The 24,175-nt window shown below is 43.9% G+C and overlaps 2 protein-coding genes across 2 annotated transcripts in view; one reads left to right on the forward strand and one right to left on the reverse strand.

The window, feature by feature from the left end:
* Positions 1-215: 215 nt before the first annotated feature.
* On the reverse strand, positions 216-10,657 carry LOC121706178 (tektin-3-like). The gene is made up of 7 exons (XM_042087698.1): positions 10,029-10,657; positions 9,856-9,939; positions 9,683-9,753; positions 8,694-8,837; positions 5,703-5,925; positions 1,689-1,843; positions 216-534 (listed from the first exon to the last, which is right to left on the reverse strand). The coding sequence occupies exons 1-7, from the start codon at positions 10,554-10,556 to the stop codon at positions 234-236; spliced, it is 1,506 nt and encodes a 501-aa protein (XP_041943632.1). The 5' UTR covers positions 10,557-10,657; the 3' UTR covers positions 216-233.
* Positions 10,658-13,114: 2,457 nt separating this feature from the next.
* The window catches only part of nubp1 (nucleotide binding protein 1 (MinD homolog, E. coli)), a 29,460-nt gene continuing 18,399 nt past the window's right edge, over positions 13,115-24,175 (forward strand). The window contains exons 1-3 of the mRNA XM_042086458.1: positions 13,115-13,236; positions 13,780-13,884; positions 14,168-14,301. Coding sequence (XP_041942392.1) covers positions 13,206-13,236; positions 13,780-13,884; positions 14,168-14,301 — 270 coding nt within the window. The 5' untranslated portion in view covers positions 13,115-13,205. The remainder of the gene's footprint in view (positions 13,237-13,779; positions 13,885-14,167; positions 14,302-24,175) is intronic.

A 24,175-nucleotide genomic window follows, 5' to 3' on the forward strand; every position in this document is an offset into this window, starting at 1 on the left:
TGTGCATGTGTGTGTGAGTAAGTGTTGTCTGCACATACACGTGAGTACAAGGCACGAGCACTGAATACCAATCAGGTGTTCAAGCCACTCAAGCAAAAAAAAATCTTGGCATGTGAAAAATCTCCCTAAAAATTGGCACACTGGCAGAAACTCAATCATCATTGTTGACTACATAAACATTAACATTTCAGAAAGGCAACAGCAGGCTGACCAAATGCTATGTGGGGGTTTTATTAGGATACGGATGGGGTAGTCGGTGGGGTAGATGGGGTTGGAGCTGAGCTGCTCTGGGTTGGACTGGTCCTGACTGGTTTAGCTAATGTGTAACCCACCAGGCGTGGGCTGCTGGGGAAGACCTTGCGCAGGCCCATGCAGCGCTCTTGGTCGATGAAGAGCGAGTGGGCCTTGACGAAGAGCTCCTGCTCCAGGACGGACTTGGTGTCGGCCAGCTGCTGCAGCAGGGCCATGGCATCGGCCAGGCGATGGCTCAGCGTACTCATCGTGCTCTGGATGTGCTGCACCTCGCTCAGGAGCCTGGGGTCAGGGGGCGGGTGACACACACACACACACACACACACACACACACACACACACACACACACACACACACACATGCACACACACATAAACATCGAGTTATCACAGCTAAAGATCCATATATTAATGTGGTGTCTCTATTTTGATACTAGGCACCTGTGCTTGCTCTATTCCAATGAACTATAGGCTACATCTAAATGTTCACTTCCACTTAGCTTATGCCTTTGGAGACTGTCACATTAACTGTACATACTCCACAGCTTATCTTTTCAGTTGACCTTTTCACCTCCTCTCTCCCAGACATTGGGAATAACTGCCACTCAGACACCTTAGCCTAACACACTCGCACAACTCGCGTTTATGACTACTTATGGGTAAGGGATGACTCCTGAGGCTCATGCGTTTAGGGTAAATCAGCGCGAATTTGAAATCTGGCAAGTCGCGCCAGCCCAAACACAGCCGAGTCTTCTCACAACAACGAGCAGCTGGTATAAACAACAAGGGTGTAAAAACGCGACCCTTCAGAATGGATCCCTGGTATCCCACAATGTGTCTCCATAACGGGACTGGCAGCTGAGAATGCGACTGAGCATTTAGTGACCAAGAGAGGTTAGGAAAGACACACAGGGCCCCAAAATGCCACGGTCAATCCTGGCCATGCTCAAAATGCCTTTCGCCGTTACAGAAATGGTCACGTCCAGGGACAGCATTCTTTTAATCCCCCAATGATTCTCCATAATGTCCTCATTACGAGCTCCCCTTCTACAAATAAACGGTTTCGGGAGGGGGAAAGGAACGTGTAAGTGCTGCGTCTGATGGAGATGTAACGTCAGAGGTGCGTCTACTCTCCATTCTCTTCTCTGCTAGTAAAGGCCATTCTCCAGCTCGTGAAGTCAGAGACAGTTTGACCTCTGAAAAATATCATTACGTTAAAGCGTTTCCTATTATAGTTTCTTCTTCCACCGTGTGTTCAGTGTATGGACAAGAGTGGGGAAATACAAAATATATTCAGTGATGTTGGATTGCATACTAAACATTAGTGTGAATTAAGCTTAAACTGAGGGAGATGTAGATGTGGAGTAGGGAATATTGGATACGTAGGGACATGGATATCAGCACTCTGTCTGTCCTGGGCCTCTGGCAGTACTTACATGTTGTGCGGAGGATCCTTGCAAAGCTCCATGTTGGGCCTCTTGGTCCTTTCTTCAAGCCGACTCTGGGCCACTTTGAGAGGGAACTTTTTGTCGTTGATGGTGCGTTCCAGATCAGCGATGGTTCTGTCCGTCTGGAACATCTCCTGCAGGGTCTTTAAAAAACACAAAGAAACACAAACAAACCAAATGAAAAAGACAAAAAAAACAAATAAATAAAACACTAGTGGACTGGCAGGCCATAAATCCTGATGATTAATCTTATTTCTAAGGGGCTTCCACCTAGACAACCGCCACGTCATGCTCATGCTTAGGATAAAAGCAGACTTTTTTTACAGTCACGTGCTTGCTTGTGGATTGGCTACTGCCATGCAGACACAAATAGGAAGTGAGTCTCATGATCCCCCCCCCCCACCCCCCACCCCCGAATCAGATCAACATGTCATGGCAGGTAGAGAGTGCTGGTGATAGGGATGAGGATGATGATGGTGATGATGATGAAGTGCGGGCCGCCAGTGAGTCACTCGCTCTTAGGCATGGCCGCCTCGTCGACTCCGATTCCCGTCAGCGCGTCTCTCAGCCTCCATTTCTCATGTCAGCTCGCTGCCACCATCTCTTATCTTATCGCAACTTAACATGTACATGTACACACACACAAACACACACACACATACACTTCATGTGGCAGGTGCCAACAGGGCGTGAGCAGCAAGTGTGCTCCAGTGAGTGTATTTGTGTGTGTGGTGTGTGTGTGTGTGTGTGTGTGTGTGTGTGTGTGTGTGTGTGTGTGTATGTGTGAAGTGTGTCTGTGTCTATTTATGTCTGTGCGTTTGTGTGCACCGAACTAAACTGCACTCCTGTATGTGTGTGTGTATGTGTGTGTGTGTATACCTGTCATTTTCAATGAAATCTCTAGCTATTTTCTCCATATTGCACAGGACAAAACACTTTGCAATTCTCATGTTAAAACACGGATGGAGAGAGTCCTCTTAACATACCATAAGGATAATGCCACCTCATATTCCACAGCACACTATGAGGCAGTACGCCAGTGGTGGCCACTGATTACAAACAGCATTGCCAGTGCTGAACTGCCATAAGCCCTCAGCTCCATTTATGCATCGTGCAGCTTGGGCTGCCAAACTAATAATGCAGTGGGTTATTCAGAGCGAAACTGGTTTGCATGTAAAATATATGCCTCGGATTTTGGTGGAAAGCATCCCACTTGCTCTGAGGTGGGAAGCCATCTTGGGGTCAGAATAACACAACGTGAGTCAATATTTCCCATTATGAAAATGACAGTAACTGACGGACTTCAAAGGGGAAAAGATTTGGGCACCCTGTGAGCCAACCACAAAAACCAGGAACATCCTTAATCCACAGAGTGGGTCTCTCCTGTCCTGTCTCATAGCGCGCACACTAAAGTTCTAACAACCATGTTAGCAACCACCCACCCTCCACTCCCCACGCCTCTTAAACCTTTTGCTCCAACAGAGTTCATGGCTACAGCTCTATATTGGGAAATGGAGGACATTAACAGATGTTTGGGTTACTCACAGGGACTCTTGGGATATTGGCTGAATGAGGCTGAAGAGGAAACAATCCATGAGGCCCAAATTATATTGTGTTTTTTTTTTTCAGATACGAAGTTAGAAACACCATCTAGGATTTCATTCATTTTCGCTCTTCCTCTCTTTCACTCCCTCTTGCTCTCTCTCTGTCTGTCTCTCACTCTCTCACACACACACACACACACAAACACACACACACACACACACACACACACACACACACACACACACACACAGCTACCGTGCAGAGTACTAAGAAAACCCCTACGACTTCAGTTCAGCATGACCTGTGCCCCTGCGAAAGCATGTGCACTCTTGTTAGGTCACTCAAGGTCCTGGTTTTTGCAAGCGTGCACCACCAGACTCCCAAGCCAAGTCGGAGTCAGCGAGTGGCCGGCCTCTGGGCTAAACCGGTATCAGTAGCGCATTCTCCCCTGCCTGGTGGAATGTGCGCACCGGCCGCCGGGCCGGCCCCATGCTGACCAAAGGCAGAGAGAGCGCAGAGTCCGTCCGCTCCCGTCCGCTCCAGCAGACAGGACTGCCCAGTGAGGGGCCTGGCTCAAGCCTCACAGAGCATTGCTTAATCCCTTCAAGAGGACGACTTGTGTTGCTGAGGCTTGCTTTATTGCTTTCTTTCTGGTCAGGGAAAGAGAGAGAGAGAGAGAGAGAGAGAGAGAGAGAGAGAGAGAGAGAGAGAGAAGGGAGGGTGGGAGAGAGAAATCTCAGCCTCGGGCGAGATGTAATCCAGAGCAGGCCTTCTGGGGATCGTGTAGGAGTTTTTACCCTCCGTGTCCTAATGTAGCCTGCCGGGCTCGGCCCTTAGCTTACTGCTAACATCTTCATTAGCACGCTGGAATGCTATCCTGTCCCAGCGCCTTGAACTGTGCATCAAAACAGCCCCCCGCCCCACACACACACACCCACACACACACACATACACACCCCACAACAGTCCCCCATCCTGGCCAGCTCTGCAACCCCAGCCTTCAGCCCCTCCAGGCCTTCTGCACAACTGCATACTGCACCCAAGCAACATAGGAGAGGGAAATGTCTTCCTAGGGTGTACTGTGTGGTTTTGTCTAAGTGATGAATTTCTCTTGTCAGCCGAGGGGAGAACGCTTGCAGTGCACAAACAGCATTTGCCAGCAGCTAATGGGGAATTTATCAGGGTGTGTGTGTTGTGCAAAAAAAAAATGAAAGTAGGACCAGAAAGTAAACACACTGCGATGTCTGCCAAACACACTGCCCTACCCTTGCATCAAAGAGCTAAACTAATTGCTTTTCAAACCCACTCCTAATTCAAAACCTACACTGATTGATATCAAGAGCCAATCAAGGGGGATGCCACCAAATTCTTGTGCAGATGGAAACACTGGAACAGACTGAACTACATAACTCTGCTTGGCTGTCATTGGTGGTCGTTGTAGTGAGCCCAGTATATATATGACAGTATACAGAGGCGGACAGAGTACACAGCTAAATTTTACTCAAGTACAAGTAAAACTACAACAGTCAGATGTCTACTTAAGTAAAAGTACTGAAGTACTTGTTTTTAAAAGTACTTGAGTATCAAGAGTACAAGAGTAGCCTACATTTTCTAAATATTGCATTACTACTGCCACAGTGCTTACATTTATGTACAGAAACGTCCTACGTGGAGTTATGAAAAATGTTAATGTTAATACCTTGGACAATGTAAAAGGAATTGGAAGTAAAATCAAGTCATTTTCATCTTTTTACCATGTTGCCAGGGATGGGCAGTATTTCTAATACATGTATTTAAAATACGTATTTCAAATACAAAATACTATTTTGTAATTGAAACACTTGAAGCGAAAACTATCATTAACTTTGAAACTTTGAATAGTCTGGCGAGGTGGGGCCACAGGTTGGCACATTCCTGGGATGGACCTGCTGCGTCTTCATCCATTGTTTCGTCCATGGTTTCGTCTCTTATCTAAATCTGACCATGGAGTTGACTTTGGCGGAAAGCTGAAGGTGATTGCTGATAGGCTGTCCCAATCAGTGGCGCCTGCACAATCCAATCACATTTGAGAGGGAAACAACAAATTGAGGGTTTCCGAGATTTTTTTTTTTTTTCCTTTTTTTTTAGAAGTAGTAATGGGTACTCACGGTTATGGATAGAAATGTAGTGGAGTCAGGAGTACAATATTTGCCTCTCAAATGTACTTGAGTAAAGTCATGAGTACTCCCCAAAAATGATACTCGAGTAAGGTACAGATCCCAAATCAAAATTGTACTCAAGTACTGTACTCAAGTAAATGTACTCCGTTACTGTCCGGCTCTGACAGTAAATAAATGTCATATGTCTGTTGTTATAAGGGAGTTTGGTTAGAGGTGCTAGAAGGGAGTCTGATTGGTTTGGTTTGGTGCAGCAAGGTTCCTTACCTTGGACAGGTGGTACTGCAGCCGGGTTCCTTACCTTGGACAGGTGGTACTGCAGCCGGTTGTTGGCCTCGGTCGTCTCGGCAATGCGTTTGGTGAAGGCCACGTTGACACTGTGGAACTGGCTCCACATGTCGGCAGAGGTGCCCTCCATCACCCTCTCGGCCTCCTCCATGATCCTCCTGGTGTTGACCCGCTCGTTCTGGGACAGCATGATATTGTCCTCGGTGAACTTGGCCCACGTCTCAGGCACTGAAACACTGGAGAGGCGTCTTTTGGTCAGTCCAACGGCTGTTTTACACCAGAGACGAAACTGATGAGGCGGAATGTTCGTGGGGTATATGCTGCAACAATTAGCTTTCACTACAATCAATGGAACTGGCTACACCAGTGGTGCATACGTGCTGTGGATAGTCTAAAAAATAGACCCATCTTCTATTTCTATTTTTTTGTGTAGCACTTGCGCTCTACTTCAGCTGTGCTTTCAATGTGGTCTTGGGGTAAGAGTTATGTTGCACTGATAGCTAAGGGTATCCGACCAAGAGATTACAATAAAGACTACACTTTTTAGAATGGAATAATTCTTCACATTAATGGATTGTAATACAGCTAAAGATACTTTATTCTAACAGTGTATGAATGACTGTCCCAACCTTTTTTTGTCTGACATTTACAGGGTTGATAACAGAACTGATATGGCTGGCAAGGGAATTATAGTGAGGGTTGATCACAGATGTGCATTTGCTGTCACTCCATAAAAATTGACATATTAACCTTTGGTTGGCTTATGTAGTCATATGCCCCTATAACATTTCAGAACTGTGCAGAACTTTATTTGACGTAGGCAGCATGTTTATGACAGTGGGCCTGTGTGTATCCTTAAATAGCAAGATAACCTGAGGTCTCTTTCACTTGCCATTGTAGTTGCAGACTTTCTGATGAATTACAGTCTGGACTTGCTGACAGTACGCTTACACTGCATTTTTCCATGTATAAAATGTTGTCAGACAGACCCATTTTCTTCCGTCATAATACAGATTTAAAAAAAATAGTTTGGCCAAAAATGCGGAACAGATAATAGCTCGATGGTGAGTGGTGCTGTTGTCATCTTACACTTACACAAATCAGAGGCTGTGCTTAAGCATGTCTTCGGATGAAAGTGATTTACGTTCAGTGCACAGAGATGTTGTCTGAGACTATGGCTAATCTGGAGATAACCAGTTCAAAGGTAGTCTAGACTAAACCTGGGATTGTGTACTAGCCAGTGCATACTTGGGTGTGGTTAGGGATCCAACATGGCCCTGAGGGCACTAAAACTCTAAATTCAGGTGCTCATGTGCCACACCTGTTCTTCCCCTTTTTATGGCAACACATAGAAATGTACACACACATGCACGCAATTGTACAAATACAACTACAGAGAACTCTATGAACTACAAACATTCAGGGGTGCTCACGATGGGGGCGGGAACAAGGGGAACAAGGTAGACTCGTTTCCTTGACAACCAACTGACATTTGTCTCCTAATTTGCCCCTGGCTCTGTGAGGTTACAGAGATGCCTTTGTGGACGCAGAAACACAGTCTGTTTGTCGCGTCCTACTTTCCACTTCCTTTCAACTGGTCTAGTCTAATCTAATGTGACATAATTTACGATAAGAAAGAAAACAACAGAAATTATTCCAGCTTTGCTAAGCTAGGCTCCAGATGTGGGTGACTAGAGCTGTCACTATGATCAAAGTACCTTCAAGGCTTTCTCTGCCATGTGTTTTGAGGGTGCGTTTGACAGCTGTAAGATACATGCTCCCTGCAAATAATCTGTGTTGTATTGGCAGCGAGCCAACATACTGCCAACATGCCTAATGTTTGAGGAAACTTACAAAGCAGTCTAACGGTCAAAGCCTACATATGGAAAACAAATTAGCTTCCAACACCATCCAATTAGAAAAGAGCTTTTGTTTAGGTTTAAAATTGTGTTGACCTCTCTGACACCCCCTGCAGGACTGTGTGTGGCACTGGGCCATGAGGGGAAATATTCTGCAGTCCAGTGAATTCTGAAGGTTTATCATGATAGTCATGACGAAGAAACAAGAAAAACAAAATCTAAGCAAGGTCTGCTTTTATATCAGGCTGCATGCAAATGACAGTTTGCTTCTACACATGCTTGATTTTCTTTTGGTTTAATTAGGAAAGTTTTTTTTTCCAGTGTTAATGACAATAAATGTTTTTTAACTTCATGCCAACATTTTCAAACGTGAGACTCTGTCTGACAGAGCCTGGGAGCATTCAGATGGAGTGTGTAAAGGGTGTGGCAGATTTAACGCATATCACATTTCTCTCCTTCTACACTTCACAGTGAGAAAGGATCAACGTTTAGCCTTGACACCTTCACACAAGAGCCACATGACAATTCAGTCTGGAAGCTCTTTTGGTATGGAGCATTCCCACGATACCCAGGGTAAATGATCATGTCCGATCAAGCAGTCAAGACAATCTGTTAACTGCAGCAAACACATATTGAATACTCCATCACCACAGCAAAACGTTAACAGCAAAAAAGTTTACAGCAAAACCATGTGGACTTCAAAGTAAATTCCTTTTGTTTACCATGTCTAGACAAATGGGAGATTATTTCCTCATCACACACACACACACACACACACACACACACACTTGCACTTTAACGCCTATGATTTTGGGTGACAAATGACTAGCCGTCAGCCAATCCCCTTCTAGTTCATGTTGTTCCCTGACATTTGAAAAGAAACCTCCATAGCACAGCAGAGCAGGCCTTTCTACCCGTGAAAAAGCCCTCCAGGGAGGGACCACAAGGAAACCAGGCTCCAGCAGTGGGATATGCTTCCTCCATGCAGTTTTGGCCTGTATTTTCAGATAGCTGAGTAGTTTGCAATACTTCAGCCATGCATTATTACTGAGACCGACTTTGAAGCGTTACTTTTTTTAAGACAACTCTTTCATGAATAACCACGACCAAAAGGAAATCCAAAACCAGGACGATCACAAACTTACCTCTTGTCCAGTTTGTTGAGGTTAGGGTAGAACTGGATGTTGCTGTTGCAGTTGGTCATTTTATAACATCTGGTATCAATCTCAAAAGCTACGTGCTTGTCATTCAGGTCCTTCTCCAACTTCAGCTGGGCCATGCGATTAGCTCTAGAATGGAAAAAAGAAAAGCGGGTCCTCATGCTATTAAACTCCCTTTGAATTTTCAGATTAGTCACTGATCAGTAACAATAATCATGCCTAAACATTGTGTAGTCGGAGTCTGTTTCTCTCGGTGTTGTTATTAATCAATAATTACTGAAATGTATAACTCAATGCAGAATTATTGGATTTTGAAGTTTTGCCCAGTGACTGAGAGAGAACACTCCAACCAAGGTAAAAGGCGCATTCGACTTCATGCAGATCTGCAGTTCATAAAGATCTGGCTGAACGTGATAAGCTGGACTTAACACAATGCATGTTTGTCGGGCATGCACCCCGTTCAGCAAGATCTGCGCAGCGCTACAGAAACTTGAATGAGCCTTAAAGGAACCATATGTAAGATTGTGGCCAAAACTGGTACTGCAATCACTTTCAAAATACTGAAGAGCGATGTATCCCCTCCCCCTCCCCCCTGACTCGAGGTTGCCAACCCTGATGGTGAAACACTACTGACTTCGTGATTAGTAGATAGATGGAGGGTGGCGCATCAGGCCAAAACACAACATGACATGACAAAACACAACATCAACATCAGTTGAGGGCTGCAACTTCACTTTTTAAATGACAATATCCTGGCCGGACTACTGTTGTCAGTGATATAAGTATTTGAAATGAACATGATTTCTTAATGTCTAGTGACATATCAGGGCCATTTTATGATTAATTGAAATATTTTTCTTACATACGGTTCCTTTAATGTCTAAGTTTGCACAGATGATTTAAGGCAGTTCAACACATAGGAGGATAGAAGTGCTCTTCCTTAGTTAGGCCACAGAGGATGGCCAATTACTTACTCAAGTTGCTTTTTCACTTTATTTCTGACTCTTTCCAACTGCTCCTGACAATTCTTTATCACAGCTACCTCCTGTGGAAGCAGGTTAAAAATGAGTTCAATCAATCAATCAATCAATCAATCAATACATTTAGCCCTGAATGCTTATGGGCATCCGAATTGACATAGGCCTACCTGCATCAGCTCTTTCTCCACTCCATCATTTACTATATCAGCGCCCACCCTTCTCTGCCTCTGACAAAGGCACTCTTGAGCCACCTATCATGCAATGTGAAATGGAAGGCCTGTAATGCAAGCTATAGGAAATGTACATTATTCCATCTTCAATTGAGACTTGGCTACCTTACCTGCAATGGTCCATCTGTCTCTGCAATAGCTTTGTCAAGCCGCAGTTTTATGTGTTTGAGCATATCCGAGTCCTTCGTGAGTTGCTCAGCCTCATGCTTCATCTCGTTGCTCCAGAATGTTATGTCCTCAATCCTCTCACATATCCATTTATTGCTCTCGTTTTGGGTTTTACACGTTAATTGTTCTTTAGTCTGGATCAGTCTCATGGTGTCCTTTCGAAATGTCTCAGCATATTTACGGTTGTTGTCTGATCGCTTATAATTCGTCGCATTGGTCCAGGTCCACTGCTCAGGTGTGAGACCTGTGTGTGAGCTCATTGACATCGCTGGCTTCAGAGGAGGCATCCTGGTATCGGCGGTTCTGAGCCGAAAGGCCTCTCGCCTACCACTCATCCGCCTGGGCGGAAGCAAAGGTGACGACATGTTTCCTTTGAAGCTGTTCGTTGTTGTAGATCTTAAATTAGTGAAAACAGTGCCTATTGCAGTGTTGGGTCGAAAACATGACTGAGTTGATTTCATGAAGTCCATCTAGGCAGCTGTCAAGCGCTCTCTTGATGTTAAGACACGACCTGTCTGCCTACTTTGCAGCTTCGAGGTCTGAGCGCAAGTGAGGTGGATATTTACGGGCAAGAAAGCAACATGATGTAATTTAGTTTATTTGAGACGTCACTGTTTGTGACGTAGCTGCCTGTGTTTCTTGTAAATAATAATAATAATAATAATAATAGGCCTACTACTACTACTAATAATAATAATAAATTGTATTTAAAAACGCCTTTCAGGACACCCAATGTCGCTTCACAGATAAAACAAATAGAAGAAAAAAAATATGCATCAAAAAAGGAGAAAATTATATATATAATTTTTCTCCTTTTTTGATACATATATACATATAAAAATAATGGGTCGGTAGTTGTTGAGGGTTGGTTTGACAATAGCAGTCTTCAATGAAGGAGGGATTTGACCAGTGATGAGCGAGGTGTTTATTATTGATGTTATCATTGGGATGATGGATGGTAGGCACATCTTGACCAGGCTTGTCGGAACAGGGTCCAACTGACAGGTGGAGGAGTTGCACTTGGTGATGAGACCAGAGATGTAACTTTCAGCAGGGAGACTGAATTCACTGAGTGCATTTATTGTAGGTGAACCCAACTCAATCAAGGAGCATGGTTGTTTCAGCTTAGTAATTGAACACTCCAATTGCTAATGAAAAAAAAAGCCCCGAAGAACCCCAATAGGGGAAAGTTTTGAAAAAGACCCAAATATAGCCTACCCTATTCTTGTGCCTATTCAGTATTTTTCTCACGCAAATAGGGAAAAAAAAATACTTTCACATATCACCATGAAAATTATTGAGTTGATTACTTACATCAAGACAAACAAACAATGTATTACAAGTTTTTTGAAATTGTTTGTTAACATTGGCAAACAGGGCATAATGTAATTACGTATAGCTAATTTGTATAAATACCACAACGGAGCTACAGGTAATAGTCCAGGCGAATTAAGATCTGACCCAAAACTAATTACAACAGAATTTATTTTCACATTTTTATATTTCAATTGGTGATCTAAACACATCATAGTAAAAGTCCATGAAAATCCAGTTGGTGGAAATATGTTAAAATAAGGGGTTGTTTTGTGCATTATTCTTCAGCAAATACTGACAAAACTGTAATTAGAATGTTGTAGAATACACATTCTAAAGAATATCTAACCCCATCTAACTTAACATGGAATTTTAGAATCTTGCATTGTTGAGGAACATTCTTTTATTTTCAAAGAGTGAATTTCTTTGGCTTATTTCAGATGGGTTGTTGCAAAATTGGTGTCTATTTTTACATTTTGGCCCTTTGAATCAATGGAAATGGTTGTTGACTCTTTAAATAGAGCCAGTGTGTTTTTGCAAGTGTTCCACAATGTTCAAGCTGTACAGACACATAAGCATTATTCAGCCTAGGAAAGTGGTTTTGGTGTTTAATCTGATTTAGAGGTCACTGAAACATATACAGTATATCACACTAAAGTATCACTCCATCATTTTCCAAGACTTATAGTAATTGACCTCTTGCCCAGGGGTTGACTGATAGACTGTCTGTCCAATCAGAGGGGCCTGTGTGAAGCCCCTTTACTTTGCACAATTTTGTCTAAAACAATAATCAGACAGCACAGTATGTTTATGTTAGTGAATGCAGGAAAATTGTGAAGGCAAAGTTGAAGATGGATATGATAATGTCCAAATTCGACAGAAGGGTGCAGATGGGATAACTGAAGTTAGCCTCCAAAAAGGTGACTCTATTGTTGTGACATCTGGCAAAAAGGTGCATGCTATACTAATAAATATAGTTTAAGTTTAATAATTAACAATGCATGCCTATGCATGGGTCATGGTTTTACCAAAGTCATGGAACAGTCAAAACTATACATATTCTAAAAGCATATGCACTGTACATGAAATATAGCATCAATCAACCATCTTCCTCCATACCATGCATAACACATACTCCTCTATTCTGTATAGGCGAATCAAGTGAACAGCTGATACATTTTGACCTATACTGTCCAGGGAAAACAAATTAAACACCCTAAACTATATTTTCTAAAAGCATATACCCTCTAGATGAGATATTATACCAGTTAAGACATGTATTATCTTCCTCCATGCCTTGGAAAATTTGTTTATCAAATGTTGCAAGTATTGTATTAGTATTGGATCAGACCTTACTTATTAGCTATACATAATTACATTATGCCCTGTTTGCCCATGTTAACAAACAATTTCAAAAAACGTATAATACATTTTTTGTTTGTCTTGATGTAAGTAATCAACTCAGTAATTTTCATGGTGATATGTGAAGGTTACTCTTTTTCCCCTATTTGCGTGAGAAAAATACTGTGTAGGCGCATGAATAGGGTATATTTAGGTCTTAACTTTCCCCTATTGGGATTCTTCGGGGCTTTTTTTTCTTACTCAGGACATATTGAGGATACAAAATCAGTTAAGTTTTCTTCTGTTGCAATTTGTTCAACACTGACCCCTATTTTGGCTTAAAATGAGTATGGAACATAGACTGTATGGAAGCCTTTGGTAGCCCACTGCAACGGGACGTGGAACGTTTGAAATGAAAACTTACACTCTGTCGGTACCTGAAATGTAACACCATTGTTTAAAAGATGGCGGACGTTCCTACTAATGCACCACAACGTGAGTTTAACAATGTTTTTAACCCTAATTTGGTGAATACGGACATTCGAAAACATTTCGTCTGGTAGATTATAGAAACGGCGGCATATACATTGTACAGACAAGTTATTGTCATTTTAGAGAGCCTATGACAAACCTGTCTTACGGCATGTCGCTAGCTGACATAGCGGGTCGCTGCTACTAACCGGCTAGCTAGATATTTAGCTATTTACCTTTCTAACTGCTATTCTCTGATATGCGAACCATAACCGAGTCTTACTGTTAGTGCTTCACCTTTCACCTACCAGGAAGGCTTGATTATGGTAACGTTGTTTTCACGAAAACGCAAATATGACTGAAGTTGGAGCTAACTTCAGCGTCTTTTGATTTTAGTTTACGAAGTATATAATGATACTAAATGATTAAGTAATTTCCTCTAACTTTCCCCTGCCTAGTCGTTATGTAATCAGAACCATTTGTCGGTGTCCTCTTTCTTCGCATTCTTAGGCAAAGTACCAAGACGGCTTGCTAAGTCTGCATTATACAGTTGTGAATTTGTTACAGACTGTCCTGGAACCTCCAGTGACCAGGCCGGGAAGACGTCGGCATGCCAGGGATGCCCAAATCAAAACGTTTGTGCTTCTGGTGCTGCCAAAGCTCCCGATCCTGGTAAGGAATGGTCTGTTTTACCACTCTGTGTCCCCTTGTATCCATGTGACCATGGGAGCAGGATCCTGATGTAGCCTAGATTTATGTACGGAGTGGCCACAATGATTTTAATTTTAGATTATTTTTTGTTTACTTTAGTTTTAGTGGCCAACCTAACAAATGCATGCAGTCTCTACAACAAGTCTCTACAACAATTTCCAAAAAAAGTTGTTCTACCATATCATCAAGTCATTTGTCTCCTGTGCTGGTGCTAACCATTCCCTTATCCATTTATGATGCACAGCAATAGAAGAGATCAAGGTGAAGTTGGCCACTGTGAAGCACAAGATCCTGGTTCTGTCAGGAAAAGGTGGTGTTGGGAAGAGTACATTCAGTGCCCACCTGGCACATGCCCTTGCAAGTGATGAGACCAAAGAGGTATGAATATGATTATGTGATGTATGTGTTTATTGCATTATGGACAAGATTTATTTTGACCTTAAAGTTATTTGGACACGTTATTACTTTATTTCATGTAATAACAATGTAAAAACAATGATATCATCAGGGTTGTAAGGCTGATGATTCTGTGTTGCATGTAATGCACACCATATTCCAATTAAGGACCATATTCTGGTTATGGCAATATTCAGAATAAGATGTTTCTATGTGTAGTGTAGTAGAAACGGAATATTCCCGTATACATGTTGATCAGCTGAATAAAGCAGCGACGTGCAGTAGAAGTGGTATCTGCGTCATGACGTCTCAACGTTCTCTATCCCTGAATTTCATTCATGACCATAAAATAGGTGAATTGAGATTAGAGCCTGACAATAGGCTGCTGAGGGTTGTTCACCTATTCTTCATGTCAGCAGTGCATGCAAAACCTGCGTCTTGAGCATTACGATGCTTTCACCCATCAATAAATTCCATCTTGACATTTAAACTTTCAGATTTTAATACACCAATTGACCTCATCTTCACTCTAGTAGTGCAAACTTTTTGCCACATTTTCGCTGTTTGCCAAGTGTCAGAGCATCAGACCAAGCTACCAAAATGCCTATGATGACCTTGGATGAACATTCGCAGACAGAATGTAATATTCTGAAAGGGACATGTGTTTACATGCCACAATATCCTGGTTAAAAGAGGCATATGCTAGGGGTGTTATTCCGGTTTTTAGTATTCAGAATATGAGCTTATTCGGGTTATGGCAGCTTGAATAAGGTGTTTATATGACTCATGCACAATCGGAATATTGTCATCATTCTGAATGAAAAACGGAATATGGTGTCCATGGAAACATAGTCAGTGTCATTTGTTGCCCTTTTTGAATCAGATTACTGTGTGGTTGTCATGGCCATCTAGCGGATGCGATGACTTCTGCATTTAAGCATCATGCATGTTTTAGGCTGCTATGTTTGGATATGACTCATTCAAACAAATCAAGAGGGCAACCGGGAAATAATGTTGAGGTTTCAATAACCCTGCTTGACAACTTAAACGTTGTGGACACATATGTATAAGAAGTGAGCTAAAAATACAATCATTCTGAAAAAATGTAATAATTTAATTTCAGGGGCCGTGCCTCAGGCTGAAGTTATGAATTGACCTCACTTCTTTACCTCACAAAAGGCTACATAGGGAATTAGCTCAGTACATTTGTTATCCTGACAGCCAGAAATATAGGCAATTATGCAGCCAAAGTATGGGGAAATGAAAAAGACACACACTTGATAGAGCATTTCAATAAACCAAACCCTTCCTCCAAGTGCAATAAACCAAACCCTTCCTCCAGGTGCAAGCATATCTGATGAACTGAAACAGGCTGACATCTGGGTAGACTATGGTCATATCTGGTAATACTATGGTCCATGGTATTTATCAGTGAATCTTGAATTTCCCCTGGGGACCAATAAAGTATCTCCTATCTATCTATCTATCTATCTATCTGTCTATCTATCTATCTATCTATCTATCTATCTATCTATTTATGTGTGCCCTCTTGATTTGAAATGACATCAAGAGTTATTGATTTCACAATGGCTAATTAGATAGCAAATGTTATTTAGCCGGCTTTAATGGTGATGGGCATGTCCATAAGACGGTGGTTAAGTAACAGTGGGAACAACTTTTTGACAGTGGCAGTTCCGTTCAAGCTGAAGGGAATTTCATTCATTCAGACAGACAGTCTGTATTTTGTCTTGTATTTTGGCCCTCATTCAAGCGATGAAGAGGCCCATCAGACAGAATGTACCTGTGTGCTTTATTTGTCCATTGTAGCTGATGCTCAAGTAAACTGAACTGTTGTCAGCAGGTTGCAATTCTCATACAGGTATCTCACTGGGGGTGTAGAATTTCCTTTGTACTATTTGTTGTACTATTAGGGCAGCCGTGCCCTACTGGTTAGCACTTCGGACCTGTAACTGGAGAGTTGCTGGTTCGAACCCTGACCAGTAGGCACGGCTGAAGTGCCCTTGAGCAAGGCACCTAACCCCTCACTGCTCCCCGAGCGCCGCTGCTGATGCAGGCAGCTCACTGCGCCGGGATTAGTGTGTGCTTCACCTCACTGTGTGTACACTGTGTGCTGTGTGTGTTTCACTAATTCACGGATTGGGATAAATGCAGAGACCAGAGTGCAGCAGAACTCCAGCCCATGCTGCAGGTGCCCAGTCCTGGTGTGTGAGTGTGTCTTCGTTTGTAGCCACCTTAGGTGTGTGTGTGTGTGTGTGTGTGTGTGTGAGTGAAAGGGCTACTAAGTGCTTTATTGATCTCCTCTCGGCCAAGCCTGCCGCAGCTCTGATGGGCCTGTCAGAGGCTGGGCAGCTACAGAGACACACACACAGAGACACACTTTTACCACCTGGCAGCTCAGCGGCACCAAGCCTCTTCATATTCTACTGCAGTGAATTGTGCTGTGGAAGAACTTCACGGGAAGGGAGTCTCAGGCTCATAGACTCCTGAAGGATTCTTGAGTCTTGCAAGGAATTGCTGCTACATACTTAAAGGAATTATCCGGAGTAAAATGCACTTTAGATCAATTTACGGATGATTGGGAGTACATACGTTGAGTTGACATCAAAATCATGTCATTCGGATGTGTTTTGAGAAAGTTTGATTTTACCGTTTTTAGTCAAAACTCGTTAGCCTGGAAGGGACCCGGGCATGTCATTTCGCCGCTACAAAACGCTATTTTTATACCTCTTCTACAGTTCCAAACAACATTACACTTACAGTACGTGGTAGTGAGTAGAGGGTCCCTAAAGCCAAACTGAAGTATCCCCAGGTCTTTATGTGGTCGGATAGAGAGTCCAGAATGAATTTCATCAAGCCAGTACCTTTCCGGAAATGTTGCTGCTGCAGCTGCCAGCTTTAGGGGAAAGTCTGTAGGAGTCGATTGCCGAGTGTGGAGTAACACGCTCTGGAAATTCACAATTTCGTCCCCTAAAGATGGCAGCTGCAGCAGCAACATTTCCGGAAAGGTACTGGCTTGATGAAATTCATTCTGGACTCTCTATCCGACCACATAAAGACGTAATTACACGTAAGTGTAATGTTGTTTGGAACTGTAGAAGAGGTATAAAAATAGCGTTTTGTAGCGGCGAAATGACATGCCCGGGTCACTTCCTAAAGTCACTTCCTAAAGTCCTAAAGTCTAATCTAAAGTACATTTTACTCCGGATAATTCCTTTAATGTTTTATTAATTTGAAGTATTGATATGGATTCATTACTTTTGTTTTTCAAAACAAAGCTCTTCCGTTTCTGTCATCTTTTGTCATGGTTTATTTGCGTGCAGGGAAGAGGACTGATTATGCTTTACTTTCTGTAAGCAGAAATTAGACTTTGGCATAGCTCAGGGTGGGATCTTCCAGCCAGGTCCGTAAACTGAAAAATGGACTTTTGGATCCATCAAATCAGTTAGTGTTGACCTTCGTAGGGATTCCCCTTTGGCCTGGCCGAGAAGCCTACAACAGGGTAGGTGTGTCCGGCCGGGGGAAGCGCCTGTGTTTGGCGTGTCTATGGAGTAACGAGGAGAGCGTGAGGAGCCACTTCCTGTATGTCTTGTGTTTTGTTCTGTCTTCCTGTTGATAAAAAGCTTTGAGAAGAAGAAAACCCCTCAGCTAAGTCCCTGTGTTTAAGAAGGTGAGAGCCTGGCCTCTCTCGCATACACAGGGAAAGACCAAGGTGGGTTGAGTGTTTTGATTGGAGTGTGATCGTGTGTAAGCCATAATGTGAATGAAAAGGGGTGGCTTTGAGTGTGCTGTGTTGGGAGAGGTCAGATGTTTTCCAATTCTTGGCATTTTTTAAAAAAATGTCTGTTCTTCATATTGTTGTGGTTGAACCTCACCTCAACCTGCCCCGGGTGACTTTCTGTTCCCCCTTAAATAATGCAGAGTGGACCCCACAGCAGGGCCTAGAGCAGTTGGTGAACCACGCTTCTCTCCTAGTCTCAGAAGTTGTGAGTGAGCGCAGGAATGTGTTGCCGTGTTGCTGGCTCCTAATGTAACATTAAAGTATACACATTTTCTCTCTTGCTCAAACACACACACCCACACTTATCTATTCTCTGTCCTCTCTCTCCCTCTCTTTCTCTCTCTCTCTCTCTCTCTCTCTCTCTCTCTCTCTCTCTCCCTCTCACTAGTTCTCATTCTCTCCCTGTCTTTGTCTTTCTCTGCGGCAATCCATTTTTAAACAAGCACAAAGCGAAGTGGAGCTCTGTCCGACGCCCGAGTGCTATTCTTAGAAAAGCAGATTCATGGAGTAGCCGCAGTCTGTTCAGGGTGAACAGAGGGGGCACTCTGTGACATCTTTACAAGCTCAAAAGCAGGCTTCTCAACACTCTCAGGATGAGGGACATTGCCCCCAGTAGCACATTCACAGCTCCCACTCTCTCCGCCTCTCTCACTCTCTCTTTTCTTCCCCCCCCCCCCCCCCCCACCCTGCTTCTTCTTCTTCTTCTTCCTCCCGGTAGTATCGTAGGCGCACTGGAATGTCTGCTGTCCTGCACACGTGTTTATCTCCCACAGTTCCCATGCTCTGAGGTGTCACTGGGCACGAGCCACCGTGCAGCGAGGCCAGGGGATAAGGAGCTGCGTCCTAGGCAAACATTGACTTTGGCAGGGCGCCACGCTTTACTGGGGCTGCCCCCCCCCCCCCTTTTTTTCTCTACTTTTTGTTATTCTTTTTGTCTCTTTCTTGCTCTCGTTCTCTCCCCCACATCTCTCTCTCTCTCTCTCTCTCTCTCTCTCTCTCTCTCTCTCTCAGACCGCAAGGGGGTGACATTGCAAAATGTACTAATGAGGCATAAGATTGGGCCCATCCTGTGAGAATGCAGGCTTTTTCTGAGGGGCTAATTGGTCTTGTAGGAGTGCCTGCTGCCTTACAGTAACTTTATACGAAGCCAGTCACAACGTGGAGTGGGCTAGTAGGATATACTGCATGTAATAAATTACTACTGCAAATAACACATTTAATTTGATATTTTTGACCAATATTTGGCGATATGCATTTGTTTTGAACAGTTCAATGTTTGCATGCCACTGCTGGTCAGGAGGCATTCATTACAACCAGTGAGACTGTCATGAACATTGTTCAATATTTTATTTGATGTTCAAGGTCAGATGTGTTGCCTTGCTGCTAACAAAGTACTAGGTGAAGCTAGGTGAGGTACTTCACAAAGAAATCCAAACAGTAAATACAGTTAAAGCTTTAGGCCTAAACCCTGCTGGAAATAACACAATATCTTCCCTAATAGAAAAATCTGCTTCTTGGCTGTCTATATATCTTACAGGCCAGGGCTCAGTGTTGGGACTCTGAGTCCAGAGCTCAGTCCATTAGCAGTGCTTTGGGCTGGCGTACGCAGAGGGGTTCTACCTGCTCAGGTCACAAAGCACAGCTGAGGGGAGTGAGGGGCTGCAGAAGTGACTAGCGCCTGTTGTGTTGTGGTTAGGCATTCCTTTAACCTGCTCTATGCTTGACCAAACATCACATCCAGAACAGGCATGCATGATGGTAGACAGCAGTGTGTGGTTGGTTTACCAGCCAGACTGTGTGTGTGTGCGTGTGCGTGCATATGCGTTGCCTGCATGTCTTTCTTTAGAGCTTGCACATATGGGTCTGGATACATGTGTCTTTGTGTCTGCTTCATCTTGTGGCTGTGCAGACGGTGGTTAAATCCTGGCTGGAGACAGACATGGGGAATTATAGAAATCTTTTGTTTCAGCACCCAGACACTTCTATTTCTTCTGTTTCTTTCCTTTTTTTGGAGACTGCATTTAGGCTGGTTTAACCCCATCTTCTCCAGGGGTATTTTGGCATTCTTCTCAGGGTCTGGGCTTTGGTACTCGTCATACTCTGACTTTTAGGTCCATTGTGGGAGCAGACGCAGTGTGGGGGACGACATGGGCAACCGTGATGAATGGCAAAAGCTCAGAGAAAGTGATCAGTGTAATTGGATCTGGCTGGCTGTAGAAACATTTCCCTAACCCTCCCCCCAAAGTAGGTTTGCACGACTAAGCTAGGTGATATTTGTGTGTTCAAACACCTAAAATGCACAGCCTTTAAAGAGAAAAAAAGAAGCTGAAATTAAATGACGTCCATTCAGACTTAAGGTAAAACACAACTTTTCTTTTTTGATGAGGATTTGAAAGCGTTTGACAGAACGAGAGGATTTTTGCACCAATTACCCTTATAAAGTTTTGATCATTGACAGCACTAGAATTTCAAACTCAGTCCACCCTCCAACCCCACCCCCAGCCTCACAAACCGTATCTAATTCAAACCCAACGTCAGTTAAAGTGGCTCTGTTCTCTTTCTTCCCCTCCACTGTCCTCCACACACACACACACACACAGACACTCATATGTACTGTAAGGTGTGGCAGAAAGTGTTAACAACAACAACATTCACAAAATATGTTTTATATATAAATTATGATCTTTTTTTGGGGGGGGGTATCATCACCCTTTAGCTCCTGTTCTCTTCCTTTGCCTGTGCTAACTCCCTTAAGAAGTTTTTATTTCTGCCATTGCCCCTGATCCCACCCCACCCTCCATTTCACCACCATCCATTAGACTGTGTGTGTGTGTGTGTGTGCGTGTGTGTGTGTGCGCGTGTGCGCGTGCGTGCGTGTGTGTGTGTGCGTGTGTGTGTGTGTGTGTGCGTGCGTGTGCGCGTGCGCGTGCGTGCGTGTGTGTGTGTGTCTAGACCCTGCCCTACTGTTCACACACAGCTCCATCCAACTTCTCTTGTCCACTGGCCCCCTCCACTCCACTCCGGCTGTCCTCCCTTAACCGCTTGCCTAAGACGTGGTGGTGGTTAGGAAACGCCGTGCTGGACGAGACGGAGCTGGCTGCCGCTCACACTGTTTATGGGGAGTTGCTTGATTATGCTCTGTTGAGAAATGTCCAGCATCTCCCTTTAATACATACCAAAGGTTTGTGAAACAGAAGACCGGAGACTCTCATTGGATGCCTGCCCCTACTTTTTAAAGCTTCGCGTTACTTTGCTCCGAAGAAAAATTCTCTCAAACTGACCAAAGGCTTATGTCCCTTTTTTTTCTTTGTTACTTTAACGTGACGAATCTATTTCCATTTGTGTAATGCACAGCCCCATAAGCCAACCGAAGGAAGGCCTGTTACACAGCATCCAGGAATCGCGTGCAGGATGTATAGACGCTGCTGTGTAGGCCCTGTTGACTCCTACTAAATGTAAACAGTGGGGATGCTATTGAGCTGAAGCCAGTGTGGGTACTGTAGACATTAAAGAGCCTTTGAGCCTCTCCCAGTCAACCCCCTTGCCCTTCTCCTAGTTCCCTTTCCCCCATTGCCCATGCAAGCCCCCCCCCCCTCCTCCTCCACCCTCCTCCACTTCTCGCCAGGGTGGAGCGGAAATGTATGGCCCCTATAGCTTGTCTCTGGGGCCCTGGCCCCCGGGCTCCCTCAGCCCCCGCTACACGCCTTCCATGTGGTTTTGCCAAACTCCCACCAGAGCCAAGCCATGAGGGGATTCTTTACATTCCTGCAGAAGTTAAGGTAACACACACGCGCACACACACACACACATGAACGTATACATAATGCATGCAACCTGCAACTTTACACACACACACATGAACGTATACATAATGCATGCAACCTGCAACTTTACACACACACACACACAATGCATAATGTTTGGGCTCTTAACACTCATGCATACACACCTGCAGATATCTTACACACACATACACACACACACACATACACACTTTTGGCATACCACGTGTACCACGTGTTGGTGTCGTATGAGGGCCTCTAAAAACAGGATGGTGTTGTTTCAGCGAGAGAGTATAGGAAGGAGAAGTGGGTGCACACAGAGCGTACAGAAAGGAGAAGAGGAATTGGAAGAACACTGAGGGCTTGAAGAGGAAGGGAAAGTATTTTTCGTTGAGGGCCGGGTGCAGAGCGACTTCCTGCTCTGCAGCGAGTGAATGGGGGAATCCCTCCCCTCCCAAACCCACTTCACTTGACCCTGACATGGAAGTGTGTGTGTGTGTGTGTGTGTGTGTGTGTCAGAGGAAAGGAGGGATGTTATAAGAAAGTGTAAGCCAGGTCCACAGAACAGTGGGCTATTTCCTCTATTCTATAGGGAAAGAGGAACTCTTTAAGTTTGCCCAGCTCATGCATCGCCATAACAACCACTTCCATCGCATTTGGAACGGGGGCTCAGCGGCTTAGTTACGTCTGTCCACGCCGATCTATTGAACGCAATACCTCAACAACACCCCAAGGCACATGCTTTTAATGTTTGAATGTATGAATGTTCAACTGGACTCAAAGATGACCTGAATAGAGTTTGGTCAAAGGTCAAGGTGTGCATGTGTCCATTTCTTGCGAAAGGTATATCTCAAGAATGTCTTGAGGCACATTCTTGAAATTTGGTATGAACGTTCTCTTGGACTAAATGATCCACTGGTTAGATTCCTTTCAACTCTAGAATTGATGTATCACATGCCCCACCACACAAATGTAGTATGTCAACCAGAGATTCATGGCTGTGTGGAGACAGAACACCACAATGCGGTAATTCTTGTTCTTCTTACTCCTCCTCTACTCTCTCATCTCCTCTCTTGTTCTCTCGGTGTTGTTAGCACACCGGTTTGCTTAGATAATTCCCATCAGGAAGAGAGAAAGTGGCGTGACCTGTTTTTTTATTTGTGTTTTTGTCTCATTTCTGCACTCAAAGAACAATACAGGAAGTGAGATTCAGACTCAATCTGGGGGAGGAAAATACAACAATCCGATCCAGAGCCTCTGCCCTTCCTCTTGGTTTTCTGAGTTTATCATTTGGTTGTGGATCACTTAGCAAGCATCAGGCTCTCTCTCTCCAGATGCAGAAGCATGGAGATGGAGGAGAGGGGTGTGGTGAAAAGGGAAGTCATCTGGTTTTCTCATCAGTTGCTCTATTCTTCCTATACCTCTCCATCTCTCTCCATCTCTGTATCCATTTCTCTCATTCTCTCCATCTCTCTCTCTCCATCTCTATCCATTTCTCTCCCTCTCTCTCTCTGTAACCATTTCTCTCTCCATCTCTCTCTCTCCATCTCTGTATCCATTTCTCTCATTCTCTCCATCTCTCTCTCTCCATCTCTATCCATTTCTATCTCCCTCTCTCTCTCTCCATCTCTGTATCCATTTTTCTCATTCTCTCCATCTCTATCCATTTCTCTCTCCCTCTCTCTTTCTCTGTAACCATTTCTCTCCATCTCTGTATCCATTTCTCTCTCCCTCTCTCTTTCTCTGTAACCATTCTCTCTCTCTCTCTCTCTCTCTCTCTCTCTCTCTCTCTCTCTCTGTCTCTCTCTCTCTCCTGGGCTGAGGTGTGTTATGTGGAGTAGGAGGCGCTTGAGCTCGAGGCCGCCTCTGGTGTGTGATGTCCTTAACATCTGCTGGAGAGCCCAGTGTCCCAGTGTCATCTGAAAGGCACGCTCCACTCTCCAGCACCGCTGAGAGGCAGGAAGGGAGGGATAGAAAGAGAATGAGAGAGAGAGAGAGGGAAAGAACAGAGGGATGCATATAAAGAGGTTGGAGAGGGGAAAGAAAAGAGAAGAGTTGCTCCCTTCTGCGGGTCTGTTCTGATGACACTACCAGGTGTGTGTGTGTGTGTGTGTGTTTATGTCAGTTTGTATGTATGTGTGTGTGTTTGTTAGTGCTTGCTAGTATGATGTTTTCCTGCAGCAATCTGAAAAAACATCATTCAAACTCCGTGTGTGTTTATTAGAAAGCAAAACATTCATCATAGTAAAGTAATTGATGTTTGATGTAAAAAAGG

The sequence above is a fragment of the Alosa sapidissima genome, chromosome 3 (genome assembly GCF_018492685.1).
Source record: "Alosa sapidissima isolate fAloSap1 chromosome 3, fAloSap1.pri, whole genome shotgun sequence".
NCBI lineage: Eukaryota > Metazoa > Chordata > Actinopteri > Clupeiformes > Clupeidae > Alosa > Alosa sapidissima.